Genomic DNA, 15042 nt, shown 5'->3' on the forward strand with positions numbered 1-15042 from the left:
CGGAACACTAGACTGAATTGAGAAGATGTCTAATTTATAGATTTTTTTCAAAGCAATAAGATTTTGTTGAGTTTCAAGCCTATAATGTAACAGGCTAAGATGCCAGTGGGTTCTAGAAAGTAAAATTAAATAAACCAGTGAAGTTTGCAATTTACATGAGGCCTAAATTACTAATTACGTATTGTGAGCACAAAAGTCCTTAAAATTCTACAGTTTTATTATTAGACTGATAAAGCAGTGAACATATTAGAGATAATTTCTGTATCTCTATAGTTTATGTGGAGTCCTCTTTATGGCTTCAAATGATCAGCCAATGCATTAACTTGAACTTTTTGGTGAGCATCTCCAACAGAGTAACAGCTACAATACTACTGCTACTAACATTTGTTGAGTGCTCAGTATGAGCCAGGAAGCATGCTGCCTGCTTTAAATAATATAAGCCTCACATAACAAGGTACTGTTATTAGTATTTCCACTTGACAGGCAGGAACACTATGGCTGAGAATTAAGTTAACCTGGCCAAAGTCACATCAACCAGGAAATCTTGGGACTCTAGAATCATCAATTTTATGTTGAATTCTTTTTAATTCTAAATAGAGGGGGTGAAATTATAAAAATAACAACCTTTTGGGATAGCTAGGTCCAGGACAAAGCAGAAGACATTCTGAATCACTGAAAGAAATGTTAGTGTAAGATTTCCATAGTCCATGTGTACCTGCTGATTTATCTTGTTTTGTTTTGTTTTTTAATCTCCTCATACTGGATGCCCTCACCTGGAGGGCTGGACCCAGATATAAGGTAGCATGGAACACACTGCATGTTCATCAGCACATCTATGGATTGCTATATTAGAAAGCTATGCCCCAAATAGAAAATGAATTCTAAAAAATATAGTGATAAAAAATACTTGTACATAACCTTAAACATGCTCACTTAGACAAATACCTATTTCAGGAGATATAACTTGGACATCTTCATGAATAACTTAGAACAATTTATTTCAAAACCATTCTACAGCAGCACTGTCCAATAGAACATTCTACAATGATGAAAATGTTCTATATCTGCCCTGTCCAATATGGCTACTAACCACTTGAAATGTTCCTATGGAAACTTAAGAACAATGGAATTTAAAATTTTACTTAATTAATTTAAATGTAAATAACTACATGTGTGGTTATTGTATGGACAGTACAATTCTAAAGAGTAAAGATTTAATTTAACAGATATCATAAAATTCTAAATATACCTGTTCCTCATATTCCCTTCATCTCTTTCCCTGGGCAGGAGAGTGAGGAAGAGGATAGAGAGAGAAGTGTTGAGTCCAAATGTAAAATCATTTTCTGTGTTTACCTGTCCCAAATTCAAGCTGTGTTTTGTTGACAAAATTTGGGAAGGTTGAAGATTTGGCAGGCCTGTCTGTCCCCTTGCCTGCATGAATATGTCAGCACCTCATTAATCTTGTGTTAAACTGTAAAGGCCCTTTTCCCTCCCACTATGGGCCTATTTTTAAAGGACACTTCAGTGCCCCCTTTGCATCTTACAATTAGATTTTTTAAAAAAATTTACAAGTTGCTCTATGGATTAATTTCAGCATATGTTTAATTGAAATATATCTTGATCATTTCCAAATTGGAATGAGAGAAGTTATTTTGGGGAGAGGGAAGTTAAAATGTTTAGTCATGAGTTTCTGTGAGGAACGCTAGGTGTTTATTTTCTGGAAATTAAAGGCATGAGGATTCTGTTTTATCCTTCTCCAATTTTAATGGAACTTTCAGTGAAATGGTCCTGTCACACATGTGGTCTTGGTGATCCTTCTTTTATCAAGAAAAAACACATAGGATGTAGTTGTTGTTTTTTTTTTTTTTTAACTTAACCGTTTTTGTCATTTTTGTTCAATATAGGAATTAGATGACAATGTCTTTAAACAATACTGAATATTTTAAGCCTAAGCCTGTAGCATTTTGTCTTACAGGTGCATGGTGAATTGTCATTGCTTTTTTTTTCTCTTAAGACAGACATCTAAAATAACAACTTTCTGTATTTCCTGACACTGGAAACAGATACCGTTTGGGATTCCTTTTATAGTTTCTTCAGCTAACGACTCCAGTGACCACTCAATTGTGGTCTCGTAGTAAATCAAAAATTCTTTGAAAGACCCAGCTCTGTTATATAATTGTAAATGTCCCACCTCCCTAACTAAAAAGAAAAGTGTTTCCGTTGCCTTAAATAATATGGACTCTGTATTGGCACATCATACTTTTTGAAAATAAAAGAATAGACCATTTTCTTCTCTTCCTCCTCCTTTTAAATTAACCTACAATTGATGAGGCATACACATAACCTTCAGGCCGTGTCAGATCTGGTTGGTCAATCATGAAGAAAGAGAAAAACCACTTTGCAAACTGCTACTTCAAATGTACTGAGTCCTCCCATGAATGACTTGCCCTAGTTGGAATTTTGGTTTTCACAATGAGTGAAGCAAATACCCTGAGTCCCAGAATGGACTTTCAATTGTTTACTTTGTATTTTAATAAAATAGAATTAAAAAATAAAATCAGGCCTGATCGGGAGTTATGGAAAAGACCCCAAGAAAGGACTCGGAGGGAGGACCCCACAGAAGCTTTGCCCTGAAGTCATCCTTGGGAGGCCCCAGGGTAGGATGACTATGTGTGTCATCCACATCTGGGTCTGAGAGACTGTAGAGGCTGAATTTAGGGAGCAGGGCTTCAGGTCTGCAGAAGGGAAGGCCTAGAAGAAAAAACAAAAACCAGTAAGCAGATCAAGTCAAATCGGATCAGATCAAATGAAATCCACCCCACAATAGTTTTGGGAACTGTATTCACAGCCTGGAGTTTGTTGCCATCTTTGAGGCTGCGAGAAACGGACTCCACCATATTTTGGCCTGATGTGCTTAGGTCAAAGACACGGACAGTGGAATTTTTAAGTATGGCTGATATTGGTTGGGGTGGGAGGCCATTGAGGAGGGCACTTCGCCAGGCAGAGCTGACAATTCTGAGGAATAGGCCAAGGCCCAGTGTCTTGCCCTCTGCCCAACTCAGGAGATGACACTGCAGCATTGCACAAGACTCTGGAAGTGGGAGAAAAGGCTTCCCCAGAAACTGGGGCCTTAGTGTGTGCCAATCCCTGTAAAGCATTTCACCTCTTCAGAGGCTAATGCCTCTCAAAAACCAAGAACAATTAAAGCGAGAGTCTTTCCAAGCAACTGGGGAATTGAGCAAAATAAATCAGAAATCCTCAGCTTTGGCTCTGGAGGTTCGCCTCATTATGAGAGCAGATCTATTAGCCCTCTTGCCTTTGTCTTTCATTTCTCAAGTGAGGTGATTCTAATTAAATTAATCTGCATGTCAATCTATCGGTGATCAATCAAAGAGCCCGAGGTCCCCCCTATGCTGCAGGGTGCTTGCGGCTGACAGGGGCTGATAATGGAGGAAGAAATAAACTGTCGAGGAAAGTTAATTAGTCAACATAATAGGTGGATTAAACGGGAGCTGGCTGATTGCTGTTTCCCATGTCAAAGCATGAGGTGGGAGCTGAAGCTGCAATTACAGACAATTATTATATTTGGTTGTAAGAGGTCGCATGAATAAACATATCTCTGTGGGTTTCAGTTTTAATCCTCTTCCCTATTTAATATAAGGAGAAGTGTAGGTCATTTCTTCTCATTGTTTTAGTCAAAGTTCTCTGAGAAAACACTTTTGCCCGTGTTCCTTCTGGCAAACTAGGTTCAGAGTCAGTTTATGAGTGACTAGGGTATCTGAATTATACCTGGACCAAAGTGTTCCTTCTTTTTGTTTTGTTTTGTTGTTGTTGTTGCTTTTTATTTTGTTTGTTTTTTGGCTTTGAAACAGATCTAAGGCCCTTAATTAGCAGGGATCTTTTGGAGAGGGGGTGGTGGTGGTGGTAGTGGTGATGGGGGTGAGGGCAAGGGGAGGAAATTTTGGTCTGATTAATCAAAGTGATGTGGGAAGAAAAGTACAAGAAACCCCAGAAAGAAACGGGAGAGAAAGCTACAAACCAGCTCTCGCTGAAACCTCTCTTTTTCATTTCTCTATCCTCTTAACCCTGACGCAGTGGGGGGGGAAATATTTTAAAGATTCAAAAGATTTTTATTTGCATGATCAACTGTGATATCTGCTTCAGTGTCTAAACTGAAGGGTAATTTAGGTGAAACACAACCACCGTTGTGTAAAAAAATATGCTAATAAAGATCCTCTTGTTAAAATTATGGTTAACAGTGTACCTTCTGCTGTATAACTATAAACTGTGCAATTTTACTTAAAACTGCATCAAAAGCGTTCCATGCCAAAGACCCACTCATCAATAGCTCCTCTTGTTAGACTTGTACAGCATAAGCACCAGTTATTATGTGAAATAGCTATGCAATTTTCTTCAGCTCCCAGCTGTTATTTATTTAACTTGAGTTTATTACCCTCCATGCTTTTATATTAAAATGTTCATTCATTTCTCTCTTCTGTCTCCAGGTCGTGGTGTCTACGACAGTCAATGTGGATGGCCATGTCCTGGCAGTCTCTGATAACATGTTTGTCCATAATAACTCTAAGCATGGGCGGAGGGCTCGGAGGCTTGACCCCTCGGAAGGTACGCCCTCTTATCTGGAACATGGTAGGCAAATCATTTTCATTGGTTGGCATTGTTACTTTAACTGTGAATCTATTTGGTTTCTTTCTTCCAACTCCACCACATTTTCTACTCTGTTTCCAATTTCAAATGTTCTGTTGAACAATACTGATACCAAGTATTTAAAGACAGGAAGGTATCTTTGAGGCCTTTCTTGTTGCACATCTCTCTATCCTGGAAATGGCTGATGTATCTTTCCTTCAGGTTGAGAGGGTCAGGGGGAAACCTGGACGACTGCTTTATTTTAAGCCCCTGCTTGGTGAAAAATAAAGGGGGGCCAACACAGGGTAACAAATACTATGATACATTTTGAGTTTACAACTGACTTGGTTGTATAATGAACTCCATCCTCTTTACGATCCTGCTGGTGTATCTCTATAACTTCATATGAAACTCCATTTAGAGATAAAATCCAAAGTCTGGGTTAAAGGCATTTTCTGAAGATGAAGCCCAACTAAATGTACCTCCTGTGCCTTGTGCATAATCCTCCCTTCATCACTGTAAGATAGAGTCTGCTTTCTGTAGGTGGACTTTGTTTTGGGGAAAGTTTGTCTTGAATTTATGGCTAACTAGTGGTACCTTTGAGAGGACCGGAGGAAACCAGATAAAAATTTGAATCAAGGAATGTGAATGCCACTCAAAGGAACCATGGGCTAGATTGAATGTACACCTGAATATTTTTGTACTACACGTATATATAAGGTATACATCCTTCCATCTATCCATCCATCCATTGACCTATCCTTCTACTCATCCATTTATCCATCTATCCATAATCCCTCTATCGATTCATCCATACATTCACTTTTCATGCATCTGTCTGTACATCCATCCATCTGTCCTTCCTCCATCCACCCATCCACGTATTCATCTTTTATCAATCCATCCACCCAACCATCCATCCAAGAAACAATGATTGAGACTATACTGGATACCAACCACTAGGCTAGATTTTCTCTTATCTCCTTCAAATTAGACTCTATACCCATTTCTCCACTTCACTTTCCAGTTTGCTAGGTCAGCAGGATTCTTTTTAAAAACACTACTGCACAAATTACCACCTGATTGCCCGATTTTTCCAAGGGCCATGAGCTGTCCATGATATAATTCATAAGGTAGAAAACTCCCTTCCCTGCCAGCATTCTAATTTAATAAACACACCACTATCATTATTTTTGCCTGATTTTTTTCTGCATTTCACGAATACATAAACTGTACTTTTTATTAATTAGCCAGATGTAACACTCTTGGAAGGGATTCTTCACCACATCCAGTTTTACAGTTTTTTTTAAAGTAAACCATCATCTTTCAAAAGCTGCTTCTTTATGGTTTCATTAGTGCTGAGATGGATGGATATTACTTTTTTGCAGGAGGCCATTTGAAACACCTGCTCATGATTACATTCCTAGTTCCATTCCTGTATTTAAAATTATTCTGATCCTCACTTTACGGTAATGCTGCCTTTTTAATACCCTTGGAGTCACTTAAGGCATTGTATCACTAAAAGTATTTAGGGGAAAGGAAGAGGAAAAACTAGGCAAATACTCAGTGAGCACAATTTGGAAAGCTGTGGTTTAAAAACTGAAGTTTTGTTTTCCACTGTGGCTGGGTTAGTTATAATTGTTACCATCCTGTCCAGGACAGACTTGACTGTCAGTTTGAAATGTATCAGTTATGGGTTCACAGTTATGAACTTGTACTCCAAGTTCAGACCACAGCAGGCTCCCATTCCTGCCTTTGGGAAGTTAGGGACGGATCAAGAATCTCTCCCCCGAAACAACCCAAAACAATCCAACAGAAATGACCTGCTAGAAAGGACACCTCTAGAGCATGGAGATCAGGACCATTATTTTGCATCATGATGTGGAGGAAAGAATCTTGAAGTAGGAGCCGGGAAACCTAAATTCAATTTTTAGTTTCACCTCTTGCCTTTATGTGACCTTGGACAAGTCACCTTAACTTTGGTATCTTTAGTTTTCTTCTTGGTAAAATGAAGGTGATGATCTGGGCATGTAACAACAAAACAACAAAATGTGTGTCTTGAGCGGGGGCAGGTCATGTACAGAGGGGAAGTGGGCTGGTTGGAGGCTGAAGAAGAAGAGCAAGTTCATGTTCTGCTGTCCTGTGGCCCCAGACTGTTGTGGCCAAAGGGACTGAGAGTCCAGTGGGAACAGATGTGCTAGTTTGGCAAGAATTAAAGCTCCTCACTTTTAATTGTTGGTAACTAATTATAAAACTTTTCAGCCCTGAAGGGAGGAAGGGGGCAATGTCACTTAGCAAGAATACAGCCAAAGGCTCACAGTTGGAGATCTCTAGGCTAAAACATCTCTAGGCTTGTTCCCAACTCAAATATTTTTGCTTCTAAGTGTACATATTAATATTTCAAGTGGAATAGCATATCATTCTAAGTTTTAGAGACAGCATTTTATTCCTCTTCTCCAGCTCACCAGTCCACAAGTGGCCATGTTATTATTAACATATTGTTCAAGAAAGTGATGACAATTCACTGTTCCTTAGTGGTTAACCATCATTAGGGATGAGGGGGATGTCCTATCTTCTTCAGCTAGGGGGCCTCACTGTCACCAAAGCCTACTTTATTTCTCTTCAGGAGAATAAAAGGGTAGATACCATGAGTTTCCTTGTAACAATAATACATGGAAATCTGCTTCTCTGCAGAATGAATCAACCAACCACTCAAAACCACCCACTCAGACACTTCAGGCTGATACATAAATATCTACTCAGCAAAGGGTGACTACTGAGCTCTTTCACTGGGGTTGTGTGGGAGTGGACTTCGATGTTTATGCATGTTGATTGGGGATATGGTAATACTCTATCTGCCATTGAAAAATCCTGTTTGAAAGTGCCCTGTTTTAGATTTCCAGAACCAACCACCATACTCTTCGGCTGTGCCATTCCTTCACCCCCTCCTCAGACAGCTACTACGCAGTGAGACTGCTAGTAGGTATTTTCACCTCATAGGTGACCTGTAGGAGCCTTCATTTTTTCTCACTCTGGGCTTTTTACCATCTCATTTACAGGTAGCCTGAATTATTTTGAGCAACTCTGCACATCTCTATTTATAGCCTGCTTGTCAGATAGTTGGAGGAAAGTTCTCTTTCGTAGCTCATCTTTCTGCATATAAGTAGAAAAAAGAGACCATGCTTTACATTCATGCAGTCTTCCCTGTGTGACCCACGGACTTCCAAACCTCCATGCTCAAATAACAGCCCCTGTATTTCAAGTAGGAGTGTTGACAAAGGCAAATTTATTTCATAGAATCTTGCATGGTCCAAAGAAGGTGAATCCTGGCATCTTGTAGCTCATGGTAATTGCTCTACCTCGTTTTTTTCTTCATTCATAAATACTGAGATTTTCTTTGGCTGGATATTTATGGGAGAGTTCAGGCCAGTGAGGTTTCGTCTTGAAGCAAGCAATGGCTTTATAGAAGATGTGTACTGTGGAGAGAGGTAGCATTAGAAGGTGACTACTCTCAGGGTTTCAATTTTTGAAAAGCAGACACCTGGGGCCAAAGATGCAGAATTGTCCCCACCCACAGTGATGTGCAGCCCTAGCTTATGTGTTTGTCCTGTCTTCCTGTCTCTTGGGCAAATTCCTGGGGACTGTGTGCTAGGGATCTTTAAAGGCTTGGGTGTGTTGATATTGTTATTATTGTTCTCTTGAGTTTCAGGTTGTGTTTACTTGAATTTCAGGCCAATTGTAGCATCAGTTTCTCTATTTTTTCCCTCTGTGGCAAAACGCAGTGCCCTCACAAAGCTATAGTGCGGCGACCCTGTCAGCTTGCATGCGCTAACACTTTATTATCTAATGATCTAATATGCAACAAGGCAAAGTGCCGGCGCTCATCATTCTGACATAGAATGCCGGGAGAAGTGACTAAATTACTTTATGTACCATTAGCGCTAGCAGCTATGGTGAACTCACCGGCAGCATTTATGCAAATGCCTGTGAATACACTCTAGTGGCTTTGTCAGGATGCCTTCTGACAAGCAGTTTAAATGCTCATTTTTTTTTTTAGGGGACTTTTTTTTTTTCTTTTTTGGTGGCATACATGTGTTTGTATCCGTCCCCATCTTCTCTTTCCTTCCACTCTCTCCCCTTTTTGGATTGTTCGAGGTCATGCCTCCTCCACGATCACTAGGAAATCAGCGGGTCCAAGAGCTCAGCGGGTCACTGGTAGGCACCTTCTCTGGTTTTAAGGCCCCAACTGATGTATTTCATATTTAGGTTCTTTTTAAAAAATCCATATGATTTTGTACAGTCATCATGTTTATTTGAAAAATCAGGTTTTAGAAGGTGAACATTTTAATGTTTGTGAACTCTGATCTAAGATCCTCCTTAGTTTCTTCGCTCAAACATAGATGTTTAATTATTTTTTATTTTTTTAAAGATTTTATTTATTTATTCATGAGAGAGAGAGAGAGAGAGGCAGAGAGGCAGAGGGAGAAGCAGGCTCCATGACAGGAGCCTGACATGGGACTCGATCCTGGGACTCCAGGATCGCACCCTGGGCCAAAGGCAGGTGCCAAACCACTGAGCCACCCAGGGATCCCCAACATAGATGTTTTAAAAACACTCCTGCTTTTTAAAATTGAGAAACAAGCAAGTCACATTTACTTTTTGTGGGCATCAGATACAAATGAATTACATTTCCCTTCAAAGTGGTTATACAGAGAAAGACGTGATATATCAATGTGCCAGGACCCCAAAATGAACCAAATCTAAACAAAAGTAGGGTTTAGTCAAAGTAGAAATACTTTGTAGAATAGAGTGGTGATAGAATCACTAGGCCCATCTCCTTGCTGTAATTACAGCGTTAGAGAAGCAGAAGCAGATTCTCCCGACCACCAGTTAGTTCTGACCTCTCCATTGCAGTGTCCCCTTCCAGCTGTCCCTGACAATATGGTGTTATTCCTGCTCTTTAGCATTTGACCTTCTTTCATCCTTCTGCTCCAGACAGAAGCAGTTTTTGCTTCTGTTGGTTGCCCCCGGGTATCCAACCCCATTGACTCCCTGTGCCCAGCTGCACTTAAATTTGTTGTTTTATGGACATGTGGAGAAAGATGATTCAGGCTTGGGAAGATTACTCCAAATTGAGAGACAGCATGGAGCTCCCAATAGAAAGGAGAGATCCCACTTGTCTCCGTTCTGTGTAATGAGGCCCTAAGAAGTGGTTAGTAAATAGCAGTTGGATCTAACAGAGAAAGGATCAGGCTGTCTCATGGAAGATCTGGATTTCTGGACCCAACTCTGCCATGAACTAGTTGTGTAACTCTGGGCAGGTTACTTTGCTTCCATGGCCTCAATTTGGTGTGTGTTCAGTGAGATCTGGGTTGGGTTATCTCTAGACCTCCTTTTCTTTTTCTTTTCTTTTCTTTTCTTTTCTTTTCTTTTCTTTTCTTCTTTTCTTTTCTTTCTTTTCTTTTCTTTTCTTTTCTTTTCTTTTCTTTTCTTTCTTTTCTTTTTTCTTTTTTTTCTTTTCTTTCTTCTTTCTTTCTTTCTTCTTTCTTTCTTTCTTTCTTTCTTTCTTTCTTTCTTTCTTCTTTCTTTCTTTTCTTTTCTTTTCTTTTGATTTTGTTTATTTACTTATTTCAGACAGAGAGAAAGAGTGCACAAGCAGGGGCAGAGGGAGAGGGAGAAGCAGGCTCCCTGCTCAGCAGGATGCAGGACCCTGAGATCATGACCTGAACCAAAGGCAGATGCTTAACCAACTGAACCACCCAGGTGCCCCTAGATCTCCTTTTAACATGTACAAGTTTTTGGTACTCTGAACCAAAACCGCTGACACATACCTCCTTCTACCTGGAGGTGCCTTTGGAGAAACAGGGCTTCAGGAGAACAAAGAAATGCACTGGCTGTTTCTAGTATAGTCCTTTCTTTGGCTCTTCAGCCAAATCATTTCTTCCTTTATTCTGAGCATCCAGTACGTGGCGGGCACCGAGTTAAGGTGCAGTAAGTAGCACAAGGCAGATGCAGTCCCTGTCTTCACAGAATTTATGATGTAAATAGAGAAGAAAGATATTAAACAAAATTTACAACCAACTCACAAGAGTTATGTATAAAAGGGGGACCATAAAAGGAGTGGGGAGGAGTGAGGTGTCAGGGAAGCCTTCTTTGAGGAAATCACATTTATGCCCAAACATAAGAGCTGAGTAGGTTTTCACCAGGTAAAAGGGACAGAAACAAATTTTCAGGAAGAGGGGACAACATGTGCAAAGGCTGTTTTGCGTAGGTGAGTTCAAGAAACGCAAAGGAAACTCGGATGAGTCCTGTTGCTCCCAGTCACTGAGAGGATGAGGCCAGAGTAGTTGCTAAGGGCCACATTATCCAGGCCCATGTGAGATGCTCAGGTCATGGTCGGTGGCAATTGTGAAATGGTGTGAGAGGCCAAGCAGGGCTTTGATGAACTCATTTTCAATTACATGGACTCCTAGTGTGTCATGAAAGCCCAGGGCAAGATCACTCTGAGTTGCTTATAACTTTGCTCTTCCCTGCCGGCCCTTGGAAGCTCACCAGGGAGTTGGCTGTGCCTGGGAGCAGTCCCCTTGATCACTCCTCATTCTATCGATAGAGCAAGTGTTCAAAATAGGAAGAAAGTCAAACATTTTGAGAGTTCTTTTTCTAGATGCTTGGCTTATCAATTTGCTTTTTGCATATGTAGCTTAGAAAGAATTTACCTATTGACTTCTTCTGAACTTGTAGAGACTTTCTTAAGGCCTTTAGAATGGAGGGCTACATGTGGCCTATAAATTGTATATTCTTTGTCTAACCCCCAACAAACTAAAATTGAATGAATGAATAGAGACTAAACATTGAAGAGAAATGTACCATCCCAAACTTCTCTCTCTTCTCCCACTATGGTGACAGCTCATGTCAAGTGAAGAGTCACTGAAGTATGGAAGGTCATCCAAGACCTATCATTTTCCAGAGAAGGAAACTGAGACCTCACAAGGGGATGTAATCTTCTCACATTCACATAGCTAATTTCTGTCAAAATCCATTTAGTGCTCCTTGCCCATGGTATGCTGCGGGGGGGGGGGGGGGGGGAGGGTAAGTTGAATTTCAGAGCGTGCACAGTTTTATGGTTGCTGGGTTACCCAAAAAATTGAAGGGTTGGGGTCCAGCCCTGATGCCTTTGCAGTTCAGGTTGGCCCAAGCTTACAGCAGTCTCTCTGGGATTCCAAAGATCACGAAAGGAATGTCTGTAACATTTCTCCAGCTTCCTGACAGAAATGCATCTTCAAAACACAAGGGCCAAGGATGAATGATGCAGAGCTTTACACTTAGACATTGGCCCTTCACATGACTGGTTTTGGGGCAGAAATCCAGCCAGGACCACTTGGGCAGAGGATTTGGTGAAGAGTCCAGGTTACCGTAGATAAATATTGATGTCATGCTTTGTTACTTAGAATGGCACATTACATCTTATCAATTGATTTTCCTACTTGAAAAAGCAAGACAGATGAAAGGACAGAACATTAGGGCTAAGAATATCCAGATGTGTCATAGAATATAGCACAGAGGCGCCAGATTTTCAAGCATTAAATCAGGTCTTTTTCTTTGTGAGCGGTGGGGAAGTTGTCTTTTGTCTTCCCTTGCAATAAAAAAGGACATGGCAAGAAGTCAAGATAACAAATACAGATGAAAGTGCAGACCAATTTTTCAGCGGATACCCAGAGTAATCCATGGAGTGGGTAACACCAGAAATCCTAACGTTGGGGGACTTGATAGCCAGTAAGCTCTCAGTGTTAGGCAGATGAAAGAGTTCAGGAGCCACAGGTCACTGTGAAGCAGATGATCTGTGTTATCCTTATTTGCATCTGACACCACCCACAGCACCACTGGCAAAGTAGAAATAGTGTTCAGACTTTGCTGCCCTGCTTAGTGATGACCAGGCCTGGTGGTAATGTGTAGTATTATTATTATTGCTATTGTTGCTATTTGGGGGCTATTATTAGCTAACATTTACAGAGCATTTACTCTGTGCCAGTACTGGGGTAATTTTTTTTACTTATAAAGTCCTCGAACAAATCTGGTACATTATAATGATTATTATTCCCATTTTACAGATGAGAAAACTGGGGTTTAGAGAGGATCAGTAACTTACCCACAAAACTAATTAGAATTGGACCTGAATCTTGACCCCTGGTCTACCTAACCACATAGCTCTGCATGATAATAGTACTAAGAATAATGATGGTAACCCCCATTGAGCCTTTCCTATGCCACGTACATAGTGCTAGATTAAAGAGAAGTTAAATTGTCCAGAGTTGCACAGCAAATAAGTAGTATATGTAGGGTTCAAATCCAGAGAGCCTGACTTTGGAGCTGTACTTTCAACTTGCTTGCTCTGTATATTATGCTAAAACTCTTTCCATCTCTTATTCCACTGTTTTTACTTTTTCTGAGTACAAGGAAGACAATTATGCTAGTATCTTAAATAGACCTTTCAAAAGTTAGCCCAGAGTGTATCCTTTTTTTCTTTTTTAATGGCGTGCTGTGTATGTTTACCTTATAGCTTATTTTCCTTCAATAACCTATTTTTCCCAGGGCTATACCACAGTCTGTTAGTCAAATAAAAAAAAAAAGAAAAGAAAAAAACCACGGATTTTATATGATGACTGGTATGTTTTCTAGGATGTTGGCAAGATAAGAAGGAGGCCGGTAATATTTTATTTATTTGCAAGGATGTTCTAACTCATCTCTGTAGAAATCATTTGTTGACCATATGGACTCCCTGGCATGTATACAAGGTAGAGAAAAAAGGAGAGCAGGGGTGTGAGACCATGAGTTAAAGAACTGTTGGGATACTAACAGTCTCCTTGTTAGGGTGCCGAAAGGTTACTAAACCTCGTGCTACAAATAACATGGGAAACTGATATGTATTCGGGGAGGCTATTTTCTTATATGAATTCTTGACCAATCCATCAACTTTGGGAAACTTGCAGTATTTGGTGTTTTCAATGACCTAATAATTGAGTGAGCCATACCTAACTTATTCTAATGAACACAAAGTGTGTGGGGAAGAGCATGGTGGGAGGCAAGGAATGATGCTTTCTGCTTGTATTTTGGACCATAATGATAGAACTTTTTTAAACCTATTTTTTGTCTTATATTTGGTTACAAAAGCATTGTAATTCCAATTGTGCTTATTTGAATAATTGATTGTTCCAAATTGAGGGCCTTTCTCTACCTACTTGCCACAGGAATGTCCCTCACTTGAGAATTTCAGAGGATTCAAGTGATATGAACATGCAAATGAAAGCTTCTGTGTACTGGTCATTAATCTTATTAAGAGGAGATATTTAGGGTCAGTGACTAGGAGCGGGCTTGAAACATCTTTGAGCATTTTCAGTTATACCTTCATAAATAAATAAAAACGGATCCTGCCTCTACCTTGCTGCGTGACTCAAGTATGTACTTTGATTTTCTTGGGCCTCAGTTTCCTTATCAATTAAAGGAGGAGCTTGATAGATTCCTTCAACTCCTGAAGATTTGTTGTTTGAATTCAGTTGATTGTGTGAGAGGTCTTCTGTCTCTGCCCTGGGGAGTGGCCACCACAATGCCAAGGTGATGGTCATTCCACAGGATAGATCTTAGGCCAGCTTCCCTTCACCTTGAGCATTACTGCAAGAGATTAACAGTAGGTTCTAGGAGGCCCTAGAAAAGTCCCCATGTGTGGCATGTACAACCACTTAGGTAGCTCTCACCCAGAAATTCTCTCTGAATTTCTTTAACTGAGATTGTAGTGTTGAAACCACTTGATGGTTAGCAGTGAGCTATTAGACTGTGTTTCCCATGCAGCATGTGAGGTGATTTTAGGTGATGAGAGGAAAACATTAAAAAAAAAAAAATTAAATCATTATGTGTCTATCTTGATGCATATGCAAGCAAGCAAACAAACAAAAACATAGTACTCCAAAGTCATGATCTCTGTTATTGCTAAGGGCAAGACTGAATTTAAAGAAAAAGAAAGTCAGTCTAAACAAAAATAGCTTCTAGATTAATTAATATTAAGTAGGTCATAGTGTAAGTGGTACTGGGATAGAACAAAATCAGGACTGAAGTTTGGGAAAGTGTTTTAGAGGGCTTAAGGGTTGGGGAAGTAATAATTCTTTCAAATAATCAGGAAACAGTGCAGGACCCTGGGAAACAATTTTTTTTTTTTTAAAGAATCAAATGTTGTTTAATTTTTTAAAAAGAAAACCTTTTTAGTTTAGTTTACCATTAGAATAGACTTACTGTCCTTGTAGGATTTTAAAAATCAAAATGTTTCCCAAGCTGTTAACTCAGTTTTTATTTTTAAACGAGTCGTGTCTATATGTCAGAGGGCAGAAATTAGTGTGGAAAGGAGGATTT

General features: G+C 39.8%; 1 protein-coding gene and 1 long non-coding RNA gene across 16 annotated transcripts in view; one reads left to right on the plus strand and one right to left on the minus strand.

Annotated features, from left to right (window-relative positions):
- Positions 1–1038, minus strand: part of LOC140632382 (uncharacterized) — a 28949-nt gene extending 27911 nt beyond the window's left edge. The window contains exon 1 of the long non-coding RNA XR_012029937.1: positions 946–1038. This is a non-coding gene — a long non-coding RNA (uncharacterized lncRNA). The remainder of the gene's footprint in view (positions 1–945) is intronic.
- The window catches only part of EBF1 (EBF transcription factor 1), a 393004-nt gene that overhangs the window by 265352 nt on the left and 112610 nt on the right, over positions 1–15042 (plus strand). For 8 of the 15 annotated variants that reach the window (XM_072824327.1, XM_072824319.1, XM_072824323.1 and 5 more), the window contains one exon: positions 4506–4647. In XM_072824327.1, coding sequence (XP_072680428.1) covers positions 4506–4647 — 142 coding nt within the window. The remainder of the gene's footprint in view (positions 1–4505; positions 4648–15042) is intronic. The other 7 variants (XM_072824321.1, XM_072824325.1, XM_072824322.1 and 4 more) reach the window with 1 other exon arrangement.

The sequence above is a fragment of the Canis lupus genome, chromosome 4 (assembly GCF_048164855.1).
Source record: "Canis lupus baileyi chromosome 4, mCanLup2.hap1, whole genome shotgun sequence".
Lineage (NCBI taxonomy): Eukaryota > Metazoa > Chordata > Mammalia > Carnivora > Canidae > Canis > Canis lupus.